Source organism: Chroicocephalus ridibundus, chromosome 13, assembly GCF_963924245.1.
Source record: "Chroicocephalus ridibundus chromosome 13, bChrRid1.1, whole genome shotgun sequence".
NCBI classification, from domain to species: domain Eukaryota; kingdom Metazoa; phylum Chordata; class Aves; order Charadriiformes; family Laridae; genus Chroicocephalus; species Chroicocephalus ridibundus.
This window is the reverse complement of record NC_086296.1, coordinates 1,364,891-1,388,836: the sequence shown is the minus strand read 5'-3', so window position 1 is coordinate 1,388,836 and position 23,946 is coordinate 1,364,891. Positions and strand designations below refer to the sequence as shown.

General features: G+C 45.7%; 1 protein-coding gene across 10 annotated transcripts in view; it reads left to right on the top strand.

The window, feature by feature from the left end:
* The window catches only part of ARVCF (ARVCF delta catenin family member), a 273,582-nt gene that overhangs the window by 217,178 nt on the left and 32,458 nt on the right, over window positions 1-23,946 (top strand). For 9 of the 10 annotated variants that reach the window (XM_063350849.1, XM_063350852.1, XM_063350850.1 and 6 more), the window contains 4 exons: window positions 748-865; window positions 2,121-2,292; window positions 4,500-4,517; window positions 8,848-8,919. In XM_063350849.1, coding sequence (XP_063206919.1) covers window positions 748-865; window positions 2,121-2,292; window positions 4,500-4,517; window positions 8,848-8,919 — 380 coding nt within the window. The remainder of the gene's footprint in view (window positions 1-747; window positions 866-2,120; window positions 2,293-4,499; window positions 4,518-8,847; window positions 8,920-23,946) is intronic. The other variant, XM_063350846.1, reaches the window with a different exon arrangement.

The following is a 23,946-nucleotide window of genomic DNA, read 5'->3' as shown; positions in this document are numbered from 1 at the left end:
GCCGTGTGAATATACTGACTGCTGTCTCTCACTTTCTGCATGTGACTGTTCCAGGCTTTGTGCTGAACCTGCTGTACGCTGTGGGAAAGGTGGCTTTACGTGACAAAATGTGGGATTTAAATGGGTGGCAGCAACTTCCAGTCCGAAAGCTGGGGAGAGGGAGCAGATCTGGAGAACCCTTGAGCAGTCAAGGAGACAGCAGTTGTACGTGGTGACTCCCTTTGGAGCAAATGGGGGCCAAAGAAAGTGAAGAACAATTCTATATACAGATTGATTAAATAAAATATAGCTTATTGTGCACTTGTTTTAAGTCTCTTTCATTTTTCAATTTCTGTGGCCGTGAATACTGCTGAGCAGTCTCGTGGGTTTGTGTGATTTTCTTAAAGCAGGGAAAGTATTTTTCAGCTTAAAAATTCTGGCATTGAGTTTAAATTTTTGGTTTGCATATTGTTTGCTCTGAAAACTCCAGTCCAGTTTAAGGTCTATCACTGGACTTGCCAGCAGCTCAGAAAAATGCGTTTGTAGGCACCTCTGTGACTGTGTTCCCCTTTTCGTGCAGACTCAGGGCGGTGCAGATGGGCATTGCCCATATTTTGCTGAGATTTACTAGGTTTGTCAGACTACTTTGCCTTCAAATTGTTCAACCAAGGTAATGAGTTCTTAATAATTGTCGTATAAATCGGCGCACCTTCAACTTCATGGTGTAGGATAGGGGGCTAAATTTTCTTTTTAAATCTCTCCTGCTAGGAACGTAAGTTCGGATGGCGCAGAAGCACGCAGAAGACTAAGAGAGTGTGATGGCTTGGTGGATGCCCTCCTTCATGCTCTACAGTCTGCAGTTGGCAAGAAGGATACAGACAATAAGGTGAACTTGAGTATTAAAACTTAATGGATGTTTCCATTAATTTAGGCTGAAGTGTTGCACTGGGATCTGACTTCCGTTTGCGAGTATCAGAAGGGGATCACGCTTGCCTCAGAAAATGCAGTAATTGTCTTCCTCTCTGCTACGATCTCCATGGTACTACTGATGGGGTATCGGCACGATGCTGCTGTTACCTTGAGGCGAGCAGAGGCAGGTGCTTGTGGTGGGTGAGGAGAGTAGTCCTTTGGTTTTGTCAGTGACATTATTGCTGTTGTTCTGCATCGCTTAATTGACATGTCGAAGTGCAGTCTGCAAACCCGAACTGAGTCCCATTGTCTTGTGCTCTGCACTGTACCAGCAAAGCAGTCAGTTCCCATTTTAACGACTTTATTTGGCACCATCTCTAAAGACTGTAGTGCTTAGCCATTAAGATAGGTCTTCAGACCTGCAGCATTTCCATGGTGGCTTTTTTTTTAGGTGCGGGTTTTGATTAATCTGTTTTTATCATCACCTCATCCTGTGGCACTTAAAAGCGTACTTGTATGCATACGGAATATCACAAGTTCAGCCTGTTTAAAAAAGAAAGAGCATGCTACGGCTTTATAAAACAAATACGGCTTGTAAAGCATCATTATTTTATTCAAGTCCCACCACGCGGTGGACTGCACAAGGGAATTATAAAGCCGTGTCACTTAATCAGATAGTTTCAGAAGTGGATTTTGTAACCACCTGGTGGTTTCCATTGCAACCTGCCGAGCACTGCTCTTGTCACAGCCTGGCGTGCCACGGAGTAGCGGTTGCTACGGGACAACGTGTGTTCTCACTGAAATCCTCAGAAGGCCTAGGTTTTGACCCAGAGGAAATTTAATACAATGGGCCCCTTGGGGATTGGAAAGGTTGGAAGAGTGAGAGAAAGGCTTGTATTAAAATAAGATCCTTGTAGGATCATTTTCTGCTGTGTGTTTGATCTTTTGGTGAATTGTATTCTTTATGGAAGATTAGGTGGTATTTTTGATTAGAGAGTCTTCGTTTTGAATGGGTACTATTTATGAAGCGCTACGCTTTTGGAAGAATAAAATTAGTTTAAGAACAAGAACAAACCTTGATTTTAAGGGGTCTTGACTAAATCTTCCTTGAAAGCGACATTCTTTTCCTGGGGCAGGTGGGCATTTTTAAATCCCCCCCAACCCTCCACTGTATAATATAATGCTTTGCAAATAAGAGGGGGCAATAATTATTACAAATTTCTCTGTAACAGTCTGTGGAGAACTGTGTGTGCATCATGCGGAACCTTTCCTATCATGTGCACAAAGAGGTCCCTGGCGCGGACAAGTACCAAGAACTCGATGCCAGTCAGACTACGAGCATGGGAGGCTCTCAGAAGAAGAAGAAGGACGATGCTGGTTGTTTTGGTGGCAAAAAAGCTAAAGGTATGTGCTGCAGAGGGCTCAGAACTGGAAACGGATTTGGGGGTAAATTTTGCTGTGTAGACCTGCTCTTGCAAGCACATTCATCGTGCCGGTTTAGAATGATGCGCTTTGTGGAGGTTCGTGTTGGTAGTGTCGTGGCATGTGTTCGTCTCCCTTGTCCCATTTCTAAGAGGTATTTGGGAATTTTTCCCACAATCGCTGTAGCTTTGTTTGGCTTTAAGTAGGAGTGGTGCATGCTGACAGATGACACTCCGCTGCTGGACAAAGGTGGCTGCGCTCTACCTCTCCCTGCTGTGTTCTTGCATCTGCTAAATCTGGGCTTTGTCCCCTCGCTTGGCCGGCCAGCACGAGCCACGGCCAGCATGCCTCCGTCCCCGTGCACGGCGGGCCCGTCTGAACGTCTTCCATGCCGCCGGTCTCTCACGTTTGAAAACAAACTAAAAACCTACTCTCCCACTCACAACCCGAACACACAACCTCCCAGTTCTGTCACTCTTTCAGTAATTTAAATTGCAAACGTGATTTTGTAGCTTTTAATTGTCAGTCACTTTTAGACCTGTTCTTTCCTCTGGGGCGTGAGTGTTGCAAATGAGTTTTATTACAAGAGAGGATTAATAGTCTCAGTCACCCCCCTTCCATCTTTCCTTTAGAAAGAGACACTCAAATTATATCTGTTTTCTTTGTTGTTTTAGAGAAATGACTATTCTAGACTGAATTCAGAGATAATTAACTCCATTTTTTGTCTAGGCTCTGTTCTCCTCATTCATGTGTACTCACATCCCGACTTATATTTATAGCCGGGTCTAAGGAAGATTTTGGTCCCGAAGAGCTGATACGGAATTGTTTGAACTTGATGACCTGTGTGCTGCACGTTATTCTTCCTTTGATCTGACCTGTACATGTTATTAAAACGTTATGTGTTTCCATACGTGTTAGGGAAGTCATCACCGCGTGAACTTGCTTTTGCAGACTAGTCTGCCATCAACTAGACTTAAACTGCATTTAAGAAAAAAAAATAAAATAAAAAATTGGGACTCTCTTAAATGACTGGGGGGAAAAATGGAAAATAAAAAGAATTTTACCTGCCTGGCCAGCCTGCTCTCCCGGCGAGTGACTAAAACCGGTGTGTGGTGGCCTTGGGAAACCCTGGGCCCGTGCTGGCGGTTGTTTTGCTGCTGGAGAGCAGCCCCGTGAGCGAAACCCCTTCAGCGGTGGCAGCCCTGAGTGTGCGCTGGGGAGCGCAGCGGGACTGAGCTGTCGCCGGCCTCTGAGAGCGCGCTCAGGCGGTGCCCGTCCTTTGTCAGGCATCTGCCCCTGTCCCCCGGGGCCAGCCTGTCTGTCCCTTCTCGTCCATACGCCCCGGGAGCTTCTGTTGATCAGCCAAAGCGTCTGATCAGGCCTTTTTAGACAGATTGCTCTCAAATTCATCTGAGGCCGAGGATGAACCTGTGGATCTCGGCGAGCAGCGCAGGCGCTCAGTGACAGCTTGGGGTTGGCTCTGTGTTCAACAGGAAATGACGATTTCCAAAGAATATATTTACATATTTTTTTTCCCCCTTTTTGCAGTGCCCTCTTTAAAACGTGCTGTTCTCTAGAGGGAAATGAACTGGTAATAAAGCTAAGCTCGCAGCTGGTAGTATGTAGATCAGAAGGACAGAGGGGGACAGGCAACTGTTGTGTTTAAAAGATAAAATCCATTAATAAATGTGCTTTTAAAATAGTAAAGAGAAGCTTTTCTCACTATTAAGTTTATGGGAATACCTGGTCTGAACCTACTTTAATTTTCTCAGTCTAGGACTTTTAAAATACATCAGTTCTCTTCCCCTCTCGTTCACTTACTCTTGCAGCGTTTCCATGTTTATTTTATTTCCTGGTCATTGATCATAGCATTTCAAACACCTCTGCGAAGGGGTGGTCATCCTTCTGTCCCCTCAATTCTGTGAGCACCTTTTCATGTGATGAAAAAAGGACAAAAACAAAAGCTGTGCAGAGAAAGATTGGGGTTTTTTTCAGCAGGAACAAAAGGGAGAAAGTGGAATATCTTGGTTTGGTTTGGTTTTTTTAATTGATTAAAGTTCTGTAGTATTCTTGTAATACTCAGGTTTTGAACCTATTCTATGAGATTCTGCCTCTTTGTGACTCTTCCTTTGTATTTTCTTCCTTCCTGTAAATTTTTGTTTTTCTTTTGCTGCTTTTCTGGTAATTAGAGGAGTGGTTCAATCAAGGTGAGTCTTTGCAATATTTTCTTTTCATCATCGCCATAATGTGCTTTGTTCAGCTTCTACGTGCAAGGCTAAGAGCTGAGATCGAGGTCTCGTTCATTCACCTTCCCCTCTGCTCCCCCAGTGCATCCCCCTGTTCGTGGCAGTAGCATGGAAATCCTTGAATCGAGCGAGAACTTACTTTGGTCTTCCCACACTGGCAATAGAAAAGACAAGGTTTTATTCATTCCTGGTGTAAGTGCAGTAAGGGAGTTGGTTTGCAGTTGGCCTGATAGCCCGATGAGAGAGGGAGCACCTAAAGGCAAGTTGTCTCCCCAGCCCTGTCGTGGCGGGGTACGGCTTCGCTGGCTGGTCCGGGCGGCAGCAGCCATGGAGGCTCAGCAGCTTGGGTGTGTGTTCTCAGGGCTCCTGGGCGCTCCGTCTGCTCGGGCACCCGTCCCCGGGCTGCTGCGGCTTCATTACCGGCACTCAGACTCGCTGGGTGAGGCCACCCCCAGTAGGGTACTCTTCCCATCCCGGCACAGTCCGTACAATCGCAGTTGGAACACAGAGGGTGAGGCCAAGGTTTGCCGTCCTGGCTTCTCGCCCGAGGAGCCGTTGGGCTGCGGGTGCCCTGGAGACTTCCACTGCGTTACTGAGCCTGGTTCGGGGGCAAAGGCAGGGTCATTCCAGTCTGTGACGCTGGCTTCTCATCAGTGGGTTCTGGAGGGTTGAGCCGAGGGAGGAACGTTGAGGGAGGAACCCTGACTGCTTCACCCAGCAGAGGGTGCCCAGCGGTGTTCTGCGAGACGCTGCTGTTGGACTGGGACTCCTGAGCCTGCGGAGGACGGAGAGAGCTCAGCCCTCCCTTTCTGCCGCCCCGCTCCGGTCCTGTTCAGGGGGTGCAGTAACAAGCTGGGCACTGACTTGGGGCGACATAGGGGTGATGACGAATCTCTTTCCCTTCAACTTTTTTTTAACCAGAAAGAAAGCGTTTGGGAATTAATCCACCAGCAAAAATGGCCTAGTTGAGTAGCTGGTTTGATTATCCAGTAAAGCAAAATGACATTTGAGGAAGATCAGCAGCAACGTTAGTGGTTAATAACGCTGGGCCACACCTCAAAGTCCGTACTGAGAGTCTGACTGAAAATGCCGAAGGTCGTGTTTCAGTTGTTTCTTACATAATGAAAAGTAGTTTGGGGGAGAGGGAAAGAATTTTAATCCCACTGTTTCAGAGACTGTAAACCGCTTCTTGCAGGAGCGAGTCTCGCGTCAGGCAGCTTTCCCAAACCAGGGTGCTGTGCCAGTTCCTGCAGCCAGGTCTCATCAGCCAGGCCTGTCGGAGGCATGTGCAAAGCTGGCTCTCTCTTGGCAGAGTTTGGAGCCGTGCTTCTGATCCAACAGCACCGGCTTTTCTCTGGCACGCCTCGGGCTGGAAAACTTGGAGAGCGGGGCAGGGAGACGCATAGAAGGGCAGAAATTGAGATGTACAAAAACAGGGTGGAAACTTCTTTTCTGCTGCTAGTGTGGGTATTTCAGCATCCTTCTGCACCAGCATTGCTGGCTTGAGAGCCGGAGCGGTGTTCGGGGCTGCAGGAGCTGGCAGGGAACCAGGTTTTGTCACGATACTGGTCGGGCCGGGGGATGGCTGAGAGATTGGTAATTGGTAGGCTCTTGAACTTGCTGAATTTGGTCATCTTTTTAGAAAATCCAAACCAGTATTTGTTGGTCCTGTGAAAATCAAATGGGAAAAATACCAGGTGGGCCGCAGATGGATTGCCTTCTAGATGGGTTTCTTTTGGAGTTTTCTCACAGCTTGGTCACCTCCTCTCTAGAGGAAAGCCCTGGAAAACGTAGGTGCTGCAGGTATTTCTGAACCTGGCCCTCGCTCAATTTGATTAAACAAGTAATTTGTAGAGTTGAAATCCCCTTGGTCAGAGCTCTGTGTTCTAAGTTGCTTCCGTTCATAAACAGCTGGCAGCTCCTGGCCTGAAGAGCCGTGGGTTTGCTGCAAGGTGGGCGAGTTTCTCAGAGGGCTGAGAGTCAAACTAGCAAAGGCTTCAGGGAAGAGGGCTGGTATTTCCAGTCTGGCCCAAAAACGGAGAGCGAGCGACTAGAGAGCACAGAGCACAGATGGAGCGTGCTGTCCGAATGAAAGATGGGTCAGTGAATAGGCAGCTGCCTCTGCACCGCCGGCTCAAAAGGCGCAGCAGCCAAGACAGCTCTCCTGGACAACCTCTTCCTCAAAATGTTGTGCACAAATAGCATACTGCTTACTAAAGAGTGCTCTAGAAAGAAGGGAACGCTTCCTGTGCCATCTCAGTTCTGCAGGGCCAATAGATGTACCCAACGCCAACCTTTAAATTACAGAGAGAGCTTCTGAAATGAGTAGTTGTGTCGGATGAGCCCTGGCTCTCCAAGTAAATGTTCTGAGGTTTAAACTAGCTAATGCCAGAGACATGACATCTCAGAGTCACGTGAAAAAACAGTTTGCCCTACTTGTAGATAAGATGGAGTCACATTTATTGGTCTGCCTTAAGTCTCTAATCTTTCCTAAACGCTGACTTCCTTCCTTCCTCCCTCTGCCCTGCTTTTTCCTGTCAGTGCTCTAAGGATCAACAAGGGTTTGCAGCCGGTAACTGGGTTCAGCTGCCATTATGAAATGTAGTGTCCTTTGGTGATGCACAGCATTTTTCCTTTCTGGTATTTGGTTCCCCAAGCAACGTGTTTCTGGTGCTTTCACGGAGCAAAAGCTCAATGGAGGGCTGCGAAGTGCAGCTAATCCATCTCCCTTCCTTTACAAATGGTACCTTTCAAAGGAGCGGCGAGGTACCTGGCTGCATGACCTTTTGGCAGCTTGGATGGGCTTTTTCCTACTCTATATAATGAAGTAAATTACTTCAGATGAACAGAACTTCTAGATGCATGCTTTGTTTTGCGCAGTAGTTAAAGTTGGCTGGTGTTCGGTGTTGGCATTTCAAAACAAAAGTGTGTTGTATTTCCAAAGACAGGGAGGGGATGGAATGCTACCTTGAGGGTTGTTTTTTTCCTCTTGATGTTATTTCTAAATATTCCTATTGGTATTGACAAGCTCTATTCCTTCTCTATGTAGTCCTGCGTGTATACTTTTGTCAGGAGGGAAGGCAGAGTGGCCACCGAATGCCCTGTGCCGAAGCTGTAGTGGCTCCCGCTATAATGGGGCAGGGGTTGGCCTTTCCCATGGCGTGACCTGTTCCCAGTCAAGAGTCAGACTAATCTCCACGTTTTTAAGGACGATTTTCTTGTTGGCTTCTAAGCATCCTTGACTGGTGGAGCCCTTGGCCCTTCCGCAACCCCCATCACCAGCCTGGTAGAACCCCTGCTCAGAAGCCACCTGCGGCAGCTCCAGGTGTGGTGTTCGGAATTCCTCCCACCACACCTGCCTCCCCTGCTCTTCAGGGAGAGGGATTAAATAACTCGATCACACACACACAATGATTTGGGAAAGCTAAATTGTACACTACTGTCCTCGGAAGCCATGCAGATTCCTGCGCTTCCTTCCAGATCCCTCTCTCCGCTGTCAGTACTCCTCTGATGGCGAGGTGCCCGGTGATCCCGCTGCCACCCAAGGCACTGCTCTCCTTGGGGGGAGCAGAGCGGGTGAACGTTCACCCTTCCCTCCCCAGCTAGTCACATAACCTGGAATTCCCAACCTAACTAAAACTAGAGTCCAGGGTTTGTTCTGCTTTCTATGAAGGATTGTATACATTTAAAGCTTAGGTAACAATTTGAAACTGTCTCATAGCAAAAGTATGGAATTATTTCCATTAGTTTCTAATAAATAGTCAAAATGGCACTTTATTGATTGAAGGGCAATTCAAGGTTAAGTCGTTGGCTGCTGCCTGTACCGTATATTCAATCTAGGCCTTCCTGCCTGACAGTCGCGGTAAGAATCGAGGCTGCGAAGCCGCCCGTTGGCGTTTGCCCTGCTGCTCAGTCTCTGCTCCAGGTCAAGATTCCTCTGTGAAAATAACAAGTAAATGCTGGGCTTCAAGGGAGGGGCATGGCTTTACCAAGAAGGGAAATGGCACAATTTTCCAAGATGTTGAGCACTCTTAAGACCCACTGAAATGCTAATGCGAAGCATGTTTGCGGATCAACCTGAAAGTAGCAGGGATTTTTGTCCCTAAGTTGCTCATGCCAAACCCCCAGCTGTGCAGCCGGACTGCAAGTCAGATACGTACAAATACGGTGATGGTCTGCGATGCGTATTCCGAGTCTGTATCTTCTCTCATCTTGTAGATGCACATGACAGTAACTCACCTGTCAGCATGCTGACAGCCTTTCCCATCTGTTCTCTTATTTTTTTGCACAGGAAAGAAGAACGGAGATTTGGACAGGAATTTTGATACACTTGATTTGCCTAAGCGGTCTGAAGCAGCGAAAGGTAATGCTAATGTTTGTGCTTTTGGAAATAAAAAGTAGCCTGGGAGCTGGAGGCCCTTAAAGGGGCTGGAGACGTGAGCATCTCGGGCTGAGCGCTTTCCTCTGTATTCAGTTAATTGAAAGAATGGATGTGCCAGTGCGTGCTGTTAGCTAGTATTCGATACTGGATATAACCAGCTTTTATAATAAGCTGCTGAATTGTAGAAGCCCATCTGATTTGGCGTTAGGAGATTGTAACTCCACAGAGGGGTGAGTGCATGCTTTCTTCCTTTACAACTCCATTTGCGAATCGCCTGCGCGAGAGGCGACTGTAAGGAGCTAGGAAAAGCATGCGGTGAGTGTATTTGCCACTAACCCTTTCCCTTCCCTGGCGTCTGTGGTTCCTCAGTCTTCCAACAAATTGGAGAGTGACAGCAGGGAATGAGTTCAATTTTTTTGTCTTTGCTGGTAGTCAGTCTTCTCCTGAATACAGTATTCCTCCCTGTAGGCTGTAGCGAGTCGTACTTGTCGTTTTCAAAATTGGGAGGTTCACAGAGAAAAACTTTTGCGTTGTGCTTTTGTGTTTCAACTCCAGCAGAGGTGAAATCTTTCACAAACAAATGCATTCCCTTCCTGCATGCATGGTGCTCTTTTTTTAATTGGAGATTAGGAGACGATCTGGGATCTCGTCAGGCTTCTCACAGCATTGGACGGTCTTCCGAGACTTGCACAGGTTTTCGTCTGAAGTGTCTGCAGTGTCACTGCAAAGACTCAGCCATTGTCATGGCAACTGCTGCGGTGCCACCCCCAGCCCGGCCCTGCGGGAAACGCTCTCCCACCGCACCCGCACCTTAGTGATCTGTGAATGCCCGGAGCTATTCTTCAGAAGGGAAATCTTAAACTCTTCCTGCATCGCTTGTACAATTTCAGAGGGTATAAAGAGACAGCGTGACTCAATGGAGAGATGCTTGGACTCGGGATACCCGACTTACGCTACTTTAGTGACCTTGAGCAAATCAACTAATTTGTGCTTTCCCTATTGTTAACGGCGGGCAGCAAGAGAGGCCGTGGCTAAGGTGCTCAGAGATGTACTGATAGCCGGTAATGGTACAGTAGTTACACATGTGGTGCCGCACTCGCACTGAAAATCCTGGGCCGTGAAGCTCTGATTGATGATATGCAAACTAATCCTAATGTATAGATGGGTCTAACCTATTTACAGATACCCTTTACAATGGGTACAGTTTCTAGGCTAATGTCTAAACACAGCTTTCATTTGGTGCGTTATAGCACAAGGTAATAACGCGCCTCTTGGAAGGCGCGATGCCGTCCTATTCGGAGAGCTGCAGGGAACTCCTGGCCAACCTTGGCTTCAGTGCCCTCGCGTCAGGGCTGGGCGTTGAGTGCATCGCAGAGCAAGGAGGTGTCTGAAGGATGCAGAAAAAGAAAGGAATGCAAAATGTAGCAAGGGCTTCAGGATGTTCATTCCTCTCTAAATGTGATTGGAATGTAGGTGCCACTAAAGGGAAAAGACGGAAATCCAGGATTTCTGAAAAGAAATTGATCTTGCATAACTTTCTTTAAAAGAAGGTGAAAACCTTTCCTGTGGCTCTGTGAATGGTACAAGTGTTGTGGCATATCTGATGGGAGGCGTGTTTTTCTCTGAGCTTACGCAGCTCGTTATCCTACTCAATTATTAGAAACCACAGGCTCATGAAGAGGTTTTGTTTGGTAATTTCACGATACCCTCATCTAATCTGAGCAGAATGGATTTTAGTCTGACTACGTATCTCGTGCTAGATTAGGTCAGGAGATTAATCCCACAGCATTTTGAAAGAAGCCTTTTGACATGGAAAAAGGCATGAGAAACTATTCATTTGTGCGCTAAAAGTAAAAAGTAAATCCAGTGATGCATTTTTGTTTGCTTTTTTCACTAGTAGTTTCCTGCGAAGCATCTAGATTACGTGAGATTCCTGGATGTTAAAGGTTCTAACACGTTCGCTAGGACTTTGAATTGTTCGGTAAAATAAGAAAAATAAAATTGTAGTTTTAAAAACCTTAAAAGCTCCGGTCAGATCTGTGACATGGAGCGTAATTGGCTCTGATGAGATCGGCTCTCAGCTGAAGCAGAAGCTCGTTACGAAGATTGGAAAATCATGCAAGTTTTAATGATCAAAAGCACTCAGTTTGAGTGACACAATGAAGTGCTATTTCAAAAATCAACAATTATAGATTAATCTCTTTCATGTATTATTAAAGCCATATTAAAGTGAGTTTTCAGCTGGAATCTTTGTGGGCAAATGAAACTGCAGTAATGAGATTTGTTCATGCAATGCAGCAAATGAACATTGTGGTACTTAACAAATACTGGGAGGGAGCGCTGTTAAGTTTCCAGTAATCTCACAGTCAGCATCCGTGGTGCTTCTCTGGCGGATCTAAAGATGAGGTTTCAAGACTTGACATCGTGATTTCCCTCTAAAATACTCTTAGGTATGATCACTAAGCTTAATTGATAGTGTGCTGCTAATTGCTTGAAAAAATGCCAACTAGAAGCAGCGAACTAGCTCAGACATATTTTCTATCATCTCTGGAAAGTTTGTGGGGTCTCCAAATTACTTCAGTTGCAGGAATCGTCGCCTACCCTGCAGCCAAACACCATAAACCCAGCAACGTCTGTAGTTCCTGGTGTGGGGGTGGGTTAGCGTCGGGGGGGACAGAGCCTTCCTCACTCTTTATTCAAGACCGCTTAGGAACGTCTTCATATCCTGAACAGTCCCAAGGGTCTCGTGAGTTATTACCTAGCTTAAATGCTAGGTTTTGGGGCTTTTTTCCTGGCATTTGTTTGTTCTGGAGAGGAAGGAATGAACGAAGGCAACTCTTTATTTCAAAGTGATGAACTAGAGTCTCCTTTTCTTCTGATTGCTCTGGGTTTTTTAATGGAAATCGGATTTTGCTGCAGCACAGCATTTGAGCAGCCCTGAAACCATTTCTAAGCCTTTAATAATTTTATGTGCTAGGCATTCTGGCAGGGGAAAGCTTCCAGTTCAGGGTTGTTATCTGTGGTAAACTGGATAATGTCAGACGGGAGAACTTGCAGTGCTTTCAGAAGCTGTCTCATCTGATATTAAAAAATAAATGTATACGCTCTGGCAGTGTCCAGAGTACTGCTGTCCTCAGGAGGACAGGCTGTGGAAGAGAAGCTTCTTGCTTCCTCTTTGTTGAAAGGAGCATTTTTTAATTTTTTTTCTGACAGTCGAAGAGAGAGAGAGGATAAATTTGGGGGGAGTGATAAGAGGTTGCATAGAGCCGTATGAGAAGGGGACAGCACTGACCAGAAATTATGAATGCTGTCCTCGCAACCTTGCTAAATTTAGCACTTTGAAAAATTGCTGCTTCTGGGGGGGAGGTGGGGAGGGAAGTCTCGCTGAAATCCCTTCCCCGGTATAAAGTAGGTCAGCGGCAGCGCTTGGCTGTCTCCGCTGCAGCGTGTTCTCCTCCGCTCTAGCACAGCGCAAATGCTCATTTCTCCTGTGTACGCATTAAATACATCGCATAGTGCAATTCCTCCGCTTTGTTCACAGAGTCCTTGTTTCTGAGCAGGAACGGTGACGGGAGGCGCAGGCAGCGGGGGGAGGATCAGGATCGATCCCCTCTGTGCAGGGGAAGGCAGCGTCTCAGATGGCAGACCTGCGATAAGGTTTTGTGAAAAGAATCGGCATTGATATGTGTCAGCCCTCTGAAGATGTTATAAAGGTTGTAACGTTTAATCCTCTGGATGTGAAGGTGTCGGGTTGTCTGCCTCTGTTCATCCCTGCTGGAACACGGGAGGAGAAAGTCCAGAAGAGCAAAACAGCTTTTTGTGTGGAATCAGCTGACTATTCCTAATTAAATCCAGACCTCTGTGCTATTTGGTTTAGGCAAACCTCATGGCTTCTTGTTTATGCGCATACACACCTAACGGTTAAAAGCAGATGCTCTAAGGTGCTTTGGGCGTTGCAGTTCAGGTGTGATTTCAGTTTCTCATGAGGGAGTTGAGAGTTTTCAGCCATAAGGAGACGTGCAGCTACGTTTCAGCCTGGTGGATGAGCTAACTCATTCTCTCCTTTAAATTAATAACCACTTTAATAACTGATTTATCTTTTCCATTTTGATTATTTAAGCTTACTTCCATTTTAATGGGAACGTAAGTTTAGGAGAGAGTCGAGCAGAAATACTGAACTAGTGCTAAAGCTGCCCGTAGTTGAACAAATGCGTTTTGTTGCGGCAGGGACCTCACAGAAAAGCTGGGCTCATTCGGAAGCTCGGCTCCGTGGGCACACTTACCCTGGGCAGCAGCCTGTGCAGGTGGGCAATGAGATTTGGGGCGAACTTGTCAGCAGGTGAATTTCTTCTTTCTCCATTATCTGAAATCCTCGGTCGCTTTCCACGTAGCCTGATGCTGATGATAGATTTTTCTGTTCCAGAAGGTGAGCGTTTAAATTCACTTATAAATCTTTGTGTTACTGCTCCAGGAAATTAGACTTCCTGGCACTGTCAGGGTAATGACTTTAACTTAGTGGATTACAAAAATGCTGGCAATTTGTCTTCAGCTAAAGGCAACATGTAGCGGGGGGAGAGAGAAACTTCACCGAAGCTTTACTCTGACTTTAGGTTTGTAATTAAGATTAGCTGCTGTTCTCATTTCACTGCCATTTTAATTTGCCTTTTTAAATCTTTACAAGTTGACTCAAGCACTCACCTGCCCTTTCCAGCTCCCTTCAATCATTAATTTTGATTGTCGTATTGTGAATAAGTGAGTAGAACTGATTGATTAATGGTACCATCCACACCCCCTCTGTGCCCGCGAGGGGAAATGGAGGGACTGGGAAGATCTCCTCTGTGAGAGCAAGTGACGTGTTCTTGTATTAACATCTTTTAAGTATTTCATGCACGTTGTTGAGAATTCCTATCAGAATTATTAAGTATCTCTTATTTCTGTTGCTTTACTAAGCAGAGTGTTCATTTTGGTCCCCTATGTTTTTCATAATTTACAAAGCAGTGAAAGATTTCTCATCTGTCTTCTAGTGCTTTGAGTCAGAGAAGATTTATTGCCTTGAATAGGAAAATTCCCATATGGAGTCTGCCCTTGCCAAACTTTCTCCAGCCCGGTACCTGTAAATTCTCATTCTTTCTCCCAACATCTGCGAGGAATTCAGAGCGGGCACCTGTGGATTTTTCTTTTCACGCATACACACTCTTTCCATAGCTGACTGCTGACTGTTCTGGAATACTCTGCTTTATTGTCGTAATCTTCTGCAGTTCTTATGTTGAGCCACGTGTTTGTTCAAAGCTGGGTTGAAGCGTGGCCGTGGGTTGCGTCCTGGCCTGCTGAGCTGCGCTCTACAGGTGGAAACGCTGACTTGGGATCTTCATGGATCTGTTAAATTTGATTATGTAGAACATAAATTGTAAGTTTAGGGCTGAAACTGAAGGGTTTGAAAAATCAGATGGGGAGATGCAGCTGGAATGTGAACTGGAGGTCCAGCAGTACTCCTACGTCTTTTGTCGTGTTTCTGCCCTAATGTATCTTCATCCAGTGAAAAGAACGAGTCTGAAATAGTGTCTTGTTCTTAACGTGACAACTCAAGCAATTTGATCTAATCCCAAAGGTGTTGTAGAACAATGATTATTTTCAAGTAGACTGGCCTAAGCCTGTAGGAGTCATAGCCTATATTAACACACTGTGACACCTTCTGTGTTTTAATGATACGTGCATTTCTTGCATGAGTCAGGTTTGGAGAGGGTTTAACGGTTACTCACTTAGCATGGATTTTAAATGGAGTGCAAAATTCTGTTGCCAGTAGTTAACTTGATAAAACTCATTTAAAACAGAAAATCATTCCAGTAGGAGTGTTCTTTTTACAGAGATTTTTACAGAGTTTACAGACAGCACAAGTTTTCTGTAAGCTCTAGGTGAGGTGAGCAGTGATAGGTGGTGGTCACTCACCTGCAGAGATTAAAAGGTGTTTTTCTTTGACTTCTGTCTCGGTCCTAGTCCCCGTACATACTCCAGAGCGCCTAAAAGGAAACGCCCCGTGGGATTGTACTGGATTAGAAATGTTCTCCAGTTCTTGCTTGAGAAGTTTTATGCGACCCAACAAAGCAGGAGAAGGAACAAGTAGAAGGGTCTGCCTCGCTTGTCAGGGACAGCTGACTTTGAAACCTGTTGAATAAACACTGCTTCGTTATCGTGATGTTCTCTGGCACTAGCTGTTCCCAGTTCTTGCTCCTGGTGCCAGTCAGTTCGTCGTGGTGGGTCTGTGTCATACCCATACGGAGCTGCTGGACGTCATCGCTAAAGCAGTGCTAGTAGTTGGTGATTCACAGTCTTGTCTTGTGATAAGCTCACCTTGCTGCACAGATGTTGCATAAAATAAATCTTTAGCACAATTCTTAAGGGTTGTTCCTTCCTTGTTGCTTTTGTGCAGGTACTAAACCTTGAACAGCTTGGCTTTTGAAGGAGGTTGTCCGTGGAATGACCTCTGTTTCCTTCTACATAACTCGGTGACAGAAGGCTTAAAAAAAACAACCCCTGCCTGTTTTTAACAGGTGTTGAATTAGCTGAGCAGGTAAAGCAGCAGGTTTTCCCCAGATAGCATGTTTTACCCACAGGTGCCGTGGTGAGAGGCTGTCACGCAATGCATTAAACAGCAGCAGCTAAGCAAAATCTTGGGCCTTTATCTTGGCGCGTGCTGCCGCGACAGGACTTTGGCAAACACGTAAAGGGCACGGTTGTGCTCTTGTATTGCGTTATATTGCTGGAATCTGGATTTAATAAAACAAAGTGCCCTGTTGTGTAGGAGTCAGTAAACCTTTGTCGAGAGAGGTAAATTACATCACTGAACATCACCGAGTGTACGAGTTTCTCTTACGGTCTGCTTGTTTTGTTACGTTACTCTTCGTTTGTAGGCCAAATGTGTTTTTCTTCAGGTGCTATATCCTTTTAGCTCTCTCTTGACATACAGGCGACTTAAGTGATGCTTGTAGTTCAGTAATTACCTGGGTCTGGCGGTGTGTGTCAGCCACTGGGTACACTTGTTACCCACAGACATGCGCACGCCTTGTCTTAGGGTCAGCATTGCCTTGGGGCGGAAGGTGGATGTCTGCCTTATCCGCAGTTTTACTGTCATCAGCGGTGGGAGCGATCACTTGCATTCATGTAGGAATTTAATATTGTATATTCGTAGCCGTTATTTTTGCAGGAATTATTGAAATATTGATAAGGACTCGCAGTGCAACCTTGCTTTTCTCAAGCGTCTATGACCTTTCTGAAATCTGCCGCTATTCTTTTCACTTGATAATGTAATTCTGTCCTATAATATTCTTACTTTGGAGACTGTGAGGAAACACATATTTCTCTGGGGGGAATACTAATGATAGGGCTGAGACCCTGCGCAGTGGCAGCGCAGCGTAGTGCTGCTGGGACGCACAGCTCTGCTGTGTGGGGTTTCGTTGTTCCACCAAATCGTGTGAGAGGAATTCGAGACCGTTAGAGGAGCAGCTCTTACTCTGGTGTTATCTGTCTGCTCAGGAACGTGAAGCATAGTTTTGGCTTTGCATTCTGCTAATTGCTATCGTGTTTGTTAAATCGTTGGCCTCTCGCTTCTGGGAATGCCTCGACGCTGCAGCTCTGAGCCGCGCTTCCCAGTCCTTGCTTTGTCCACGGAAACATCTGGGCAGGAACTGTATTTACAGGTGAGACAGGCTAGATTCCTGGTAGTGGTGAAATGGCATCTGTGGAACAGCGATGCTCTTGCAGCTGTAGTACGATGTTTGTGTGACCGGACTATCCTCTAAATTGCCCAGTTAAGAGAGATTGACTTTTCTCACAGGAAAATTTGGGTTGGGAACTTGAAGAGTTGTGCTACATGGGGGATATATATAACCAATGTAAACTGGAGAAGAAGTTTCAACTGTGATAGTTAAATGCCACTAACGCCTCCCCACTCGTAATATAGACACTTCATAGTGTGAATGTCTTTTTCTGTTTCATGTTACGTAGCTTTGAAGTTTAAGCTGAGGGAGCAGTGGGAAACAGCTGCTGGGGTGGGGAGGCAAGAGCAGCGATAGGAGGATTTCATTCAGCTCTGTATTTGTACAGAGTTCAGAATATGAAGCTCTTCACAAAGTCACAAGGTGGTTGTTTTTGTCCACCATTACCTGGCTCTGCTATAATTTGTTTTCACGTAGAGCTCCTCTTTTTCCCTTTATCTTCTACCTTTGTCTTAACAGCTAGAGGTGACATGCAAGACGAGTTAGGGAGGCAGCTCGCTTTCTGAATTGTTTTAAACTCTTCCTTCTGAATGAGAAAAATCTGACTCACCTCTGAGGTACTTTGGTTATCCTGGAAATAGCGCGTGAACGTCCACGACTATTCTTCCTCTTTATCCTTCTCCTGCATTCTTGAATGTTCAGTCTTCCTCAGTGCGTGGGGGGGAACTGGCAGTAGGAGACAATAGGAGACAAGGTTCTCCCTCTCCACCTTTAGGTCCGTTCGCCTGTGGCTCTGGTGGGACTATAAAATAACTCCAGAAGTCAGCTTCCAGCTCCTTCTTGCCTGAGGCTGACACCCAAGAATATAGATCTATTTTAATAACTAGCAGCATCTTCAAAAGACAAGAATCCCAGGTGGTAAATTCCCTTTCCAGCTTGATGTGAATTTGTGGCCAAGTTATAAATGCACAGAAAATGAGACTTACGCCATGTGGTTGTAACATCTTAAACTAGAACTGCCTATATAGGCTTGCATAATAAAGTAGCCTGTGAAAAACTTAAACAGCAGGAACTCCGCTCAAGCACATGGTAATTACAGCAGCTACGAAGGAGGAGGAGTGATCTGGAGCTTCAGCAAAAGACAGAGCTGGGAGTCAGACAGTCGCATTTTCACATTCCAGCGTTGCTACTGACTCGCTGCCTGGCCTTAGGCAAGTTAATTGCGTTCAGATGCCGGGGCTGCAGCGAACTCCTTCATGAAGCGTCTGCTCCTTCCGCTGCACGCGCTAGAGCAATTACTGGTATTTTCAGTGCTGCTGGGATAGCCAGTGCAGGTGGAACGTACGTGATACGTTTGTAAAAACAGCAAAATTCTGCCAAAGTATTGTGTATCACAACTGTTGCTAGCACCACAGTGATGGAAAAATTAAATAAAAACATGATTTCTGTTAAAGGTGGATGGTAGTAAGGTAACTTGCTCCAATGGGATATTGCGCGCATGGACTGAGGAGCTCATGTTGTAGAGAGCATCTTGGAAATACGCAGTACTACGAATTGCTTCGTATTCTTGCTATGTGTATTGTACTTACTCTCTGTTTTTATGGAGGAGTTCACCTGTGTTATTTATGATGCTCTATATAGATAGGTGTTTACAGAAACTAATACAAACTCAAGACCTTGGCAAGTTTTACAGCCCAGCTCCAACGTTCACTTTAGTTGCAGCAGTGTGTGCTCTCTTAACCCTTCAACCACTGATTGGATTTTCACGTCCTTTATACTTGGCTAATATTTCTGATGATAAAATAGTTAATGTTGGAAAGTGCTAGTTGTCAGTCATACTTTTTCTTTTCACAGCCTTCCCTGTACTGTTTGCCCCAGCTAGGGATGGTTAATACTCTTCTTTCCCCACCCTTCGGTTTGTGTGTATGCTTCTGCGTGTCTCATTTAGCATTTCTATTCTACAAGCAATTCTAATTGTTACTCTAATAGAGAATGCCTGTTATTACAGAGCATAGCTCATTATACAGATACTGCTCAAGGACTGTTTATAAAATGAGAATGTGCCAGGAATAAAAGCAGGAGTTGGTGGGGAGGTGCTTATCCCACATAACTGTAACTGCCTCAGTCTTGGGACCGAGTCACTGCAGAGAAAAACTCCATCCATCCATCCATCCATCCATCCATCCATTCATCCCTCCATCCCTCCCTCCCTCCCTCCCTCCCTCCCTCCTCCCTCCCTGTTGCCTTGTGTTCAGTTTCTGCCATGCCGCTTACTCAGTTTCAGTTAAGAAACAACAGTGAAAGCTCGGAGACTTCTTCCCTCCTTTTAGCATAAGTGTGAAAAAAAATGAGATGCTGCTTTGAAGAGGGATGGGATGGGACAGTTGGCCTGCCTGCCTGGCCGGTATTACCGTGAAGCGCAAGGCAGAGGAACTCGGCTTCTGTCAGAATTTAGAGATGAAATTTCATGTCAAAATCGATTACGGAAACCTTGTTGCGCAAAGTTACGGTTGTCTCTAGTGTCCATCAAAAGTACCGCAGCGAAGTTCTGCTGACAAAGCTACTTGACAAGTTCAGAGAACAGCGGAAAGTTTCAGAACAGCTTAGGCAGAAAAATGGTGTAGTGTTGATTTAAATCCCTCGCCGCGTTTCCAGAAGCAGTGTGTGCATAAGCAAAGGAAGTAGTTACAGCTCCGGGTGAGTGTTACAAAGGCTGCATCTTTAGGAGTAATAGGAACGTGGATAACTTTCTCAGAGGCCTACGTGACTCAGATGCTTTCAAAACGCAACGCTAGACAGACATCTCTCCAGTCTTACTTAAAGCGTCTGTCTGGGATACTCTGGCTGTCCTGTCTGGTATTCTTTTGCCCACAAAAATGCAGGCTAATGCCCTGTAATTAAGCATTAGAACAGGTTTTTCAGAGGCGTTGAAGGGCTCTTTGCCATTGAAGGGTTTTAAGACCTGACCGGACAAATCCATAAATAACCTGGTCTAAACGCAGCGTGGAGCCTGCTTTGAGCAGGGAGCTGGCCCAGGTGACCTCCCACGCTCTTTCAAGCTAGTTGTTCTGTGGCACTCTCTGGTTAACTGATCACAAAGTCAACCAAAAAAAAGTCTGTCTGCAAAAAAAAAAAAAAAAAAGCACCTTTTTTTTAGGGATGGGTTTTTTCCAAAGCAACTTCATCCGTGACAGGTAGCTGGGAGACCCAGATGGGAAGAAGAATGAACAAGCCCCTTTGCCCATGGAACCTGGGAAAAGAGAATACATGCAAAATGCATCTTAATTGCTGGATCTCAGGCTGATTGATTTTTTTTTTTTTTTTAATTATTTTTTTCCCCCAAGGCATGGCTTTTTTAAAAGAGAAATATGTTTTTACTTATAATAAGTACTTTTTCTGATGTCAGCATGGTGTAAACCATGGAGTCCTCACAACACTACGTTAATCGGTCTTTGAGGGTGTGCTTGTAACAGCTAATGATGGGGGAGCGAAAGGGGAATAAAAATGGAATAGTTGTGTGACACTGGACTAATGGCAAATGGAGGTACTAGAGACCAGGCAAGGAGGCCTTCCTGCTAGTGCAGCCGAGACAGCGGGGGTACGTGCGGTAAGGTGTCCAGCATTTTTTCCACTTTTGCTTGAGCAGTATTTATTAGAGTTAATCGAGAGCTTTAATCATGGAGTTAATCTGAAAATTAAAATAAACTGGAATGTCAAGTAACCTGTGCATTCTAAATTGCAGAAGTCACTGATGCTCATTAGTCAGACTGAAGCTGCAGTTGCGTTTTGCAGAAAGGCAAATAAAAAGAATAAAAAAATTAAGACTTCTGTTTTCTCAGCATCAATTGTTAGTGCATTTACCTACGCAGCTGCTGCAGTCCTATTATCTGACTCATTACTTTGTAAACCACTTTGAGATATCCTGAATGTGAAAGCTGCTATATAAAGCCATATTTATTTCTGTAACCCTGAGTGCTCTGCACAGGCTTAAAAGCTCCCCCTTCTCCGGCGTGACAGGAGAATGATATGACTTAATGTGCCATATACCTCTAACTGTGGATGGAAGAAAAACGACCTTGAACTGAGAGGCAGGCATTTTACATTGTAAAGCATACGCTTACGTTTACCTGTCAGCTGGAGGGGAGGAATCTTACCTCGGCGTGGTTTGGAAGCAATGTCAATCCAACCGTTCATTGCTCTGAACCCACCGAGAGCTTGACTGCTGACCCAGGCACTTCCAGGGGATGGGAGTGAATGTTGATCGTACGTGGTAGAAAGGAGAGAGTTTTTATTTTGGCCTCTCACACCATTAGTTTCATCCGTGAATGTTCGGTGTCTTGGTGATAGGGAGAACTGGAAATCGGTAGTAGCGTGAAATGTTATTTGTCTGTTTAGGAATAAACATGATTCAGGGTTGGCTGGACAGAGGATACGCGAAGAGCAATCCTTCCACCTCGTGTCCAGTTCCGTCGTGTTTTGCACACCTTGCGGTCTCCTTACATTGCTGAATATGTTGTTGGTTTTGTAGGAGACGTTTGGGGCAACTTCGTGTTGCCTTTCCCCAGTAGCCTCAGTGAAGTGTAAGTACCTGCCCCAGGGTGACAGTCTGCTTGGGCTGGCCCGGCCGAGGCAGGCAAGAGAGAGACCGCGTGGGAGGGGAGAGGGGGCACGGGCTGCTGGAGGGAGTTGTGCCGTTACACGGCGTTTCAGTGGCACAGCTGGGAACAGAGATGAGGTTTCCTCATTCCTAAAGCAATATCTTTCTTACTGGCTCATGCTGACAAGCCAGGTAGCAAACCCACTCCATTTGGAAACATCAGTTTTCTTGTCCCTCTCACACAAAGCCAGGAAGAACGTTTAATCTAATGAGTTTTGTTTTGAGACTTCTAAAATTACAGCCAGCAAATTTGTAATCATGATTGAGCATATAATTGCATCTTGTCCTGCTGAGAGCTTAAAAATGATAAGCAAGAAAAGCATCTTCAAAGGCTCATTTAAAATGCGAGGGGACAAGAATAAAATCTAGAGAAAATATCTGCCTTAACTGGAGTGTCCCCAATGACCTTTAAGCACTTAGGAAATTGGAAGTCTGCATTCCCTGCAGATGCGGGTGTCCCACTCCCCTCTTGGGGATACTTTGCGCATTGAGCCGTAGAACACGCTGGTGATGACTGCAGAGCACAACAGGCGGGTTACGGGTGTCTGAGAGGAGAGGGGAGACACGCCAAGGACGAGGGAGGCGCCGGTTTGTTTGAACCGGTTTGTTTGCGGTGTGTTTGGGATTCCTCAAGGAATGAGACAGTGGGGGTGTTGGGTCCCATTTGTTCGGTGACACACGAGTGCTGCTTCCAGGAGAGTGCTTCCCTTCAGGGCAGTGCTGCCGTCTACAGCTTACGACTTGGTAAAGCCCTGCGGGACTTAGATTTGGGCAGTTCTGCAAGGTTTTGCTTAAGAGTTAAATCTTAACAAGCAGGTCCTTCCCACATCCTACGTATCTGCTGGCTGAAAGCAATGCTGAGATGAAACCCGTTGAAATGAAACTGTACCAGCAGTTTGGAAGTTCCAGCTTCCCTGGAACACCGAAAATGTGGGGCCACTCGCTGCAGTCTGGGGGCCGATGGCTAGACCCGGCTGCGGACTCGATGGCCCTTGAGAAGCCATCAGGGCGTTGGTAGCACTGCCTTGTGTATATGACTGATTAGAAATGGGTATAGGTTGTAACACGATGGGAATTTCGGTACTCTTGAGGAAGTATCCCACCTTATTTACACTTACACTGACCTTTTCAGGGTTTTCTATAAGCATGAACAACCTCCACAGTAAATGTCAGCTTCTGCTTAGAATCTTTTACATGGGCAGTTCTAAGCTCAATTTTTAATTGCAAAATATTACCATAAGAAAGCTGCATTGAAACTGAAAACTGTCCTGAACAAAGTGGCTATTGGGTTAGGGATCTTTTCACTATTTGAACAGCAGTGAAGTGGTTTCAAAGAAGCTGTCAGAGTTGCTTTGAGGTAGTGTCTGCCACGGCTTTGTTATAAAATTTCTCATCTGATTTTCTGGTGGTTTGTGAATGCGGGCCATGCCTCTGGGATGGTGGAGATGGGGCCAGGCTGCTGTTGGATGCTGTGTAACGTTCCCCTGTTGCCTCCTGAAAAATGTCTCTGTGCTGCTGCTGTTCATTTCAACTCGGTATCTCGTTCGCTGCTACGCGCTGGGGCCCCAATTTTCTTTTTTTGTTTGTTTGGGGTTTTTTTGTTTTTGTTTTTAACTTGCAAATAGCTTTATTTATGGTTGTAAAATGTGTGTGTGTTTGAACAGCTAGAGCTGATTCTCTCCAGATCATGTTGTCTTTACACCTCACATTTTGGCCCAAACTTAAGTTTTATAGCAAGATCCGTGTTTCCAGGAAACCCGTAATTCTATGGGCAAAGCTGGTTTTATGTCAGTTCTGCCTGTGACTATGGGCTGGTCAGTCGGTGCATCAAACAGCAGACGTGTTTACATTTAATAGAAACTTTCCTGTTTTTCTAAAAAAGAATGGTTGGCAGTAAGGAAAAGAGCAGCCCTTCGCTCCGCGCCTTCGACGTGGCCTGTCCCAGCGCGTCCCCATTCAAATGAGGGAGGAGCAGCAGCGTCTTCTCTTGCCTCTCACCGTCTGCAGCCCCTGCCTGGGTACGGTGCTTTGAGGATGGGTGGAAAATCTCTGTTCTTGAAGGCATTAAGGTTTCTAGGTCGTGCTGAAATCCATGAGAATTAAGTACCCAAATACTGTACCTTGAAAACCTGGGCTGTGAGGTCCATTTTTTGTTAGAGAAGTTGAAGAAAACCTTCTGTTCGTGCTGCGTCCACTCTGGCCTGACATTTATTTGACATTGAAAACATCAAATTCTTTTTCTTGGATGCTTGGGAGATACTTGAATTGCCTGACGGCAGCGCAGTGACTGTAATTGAGACAGATTAGAGGCGCTGGGCTGCCTTTGGGTGTGTTGCAGCTTTCATGAAATGGAGAGAGGAATTGAAACACACTTTTGACTTTGGAAGCTGTAGCAGGAACTAATTAGCAATTTCAGGACACAAACAGGATTGGAGGAAGTGTTTGGGTTGGCGTATAGTAAATTATTTAATAACGTGAGGGAGTCTTTCCATATGGCACTTGCTTATAAAATGCTTATAAAGGCGAGATTGCAGGACGGTGCCTGTCGTGAACCCCACAGGCTTCCGCTGTCAGTCCTGGTGACGAGGAATCACCGACCTTTCACTTCTCTAGGCTGAGGCTGGACCAGGTACCTGCTTC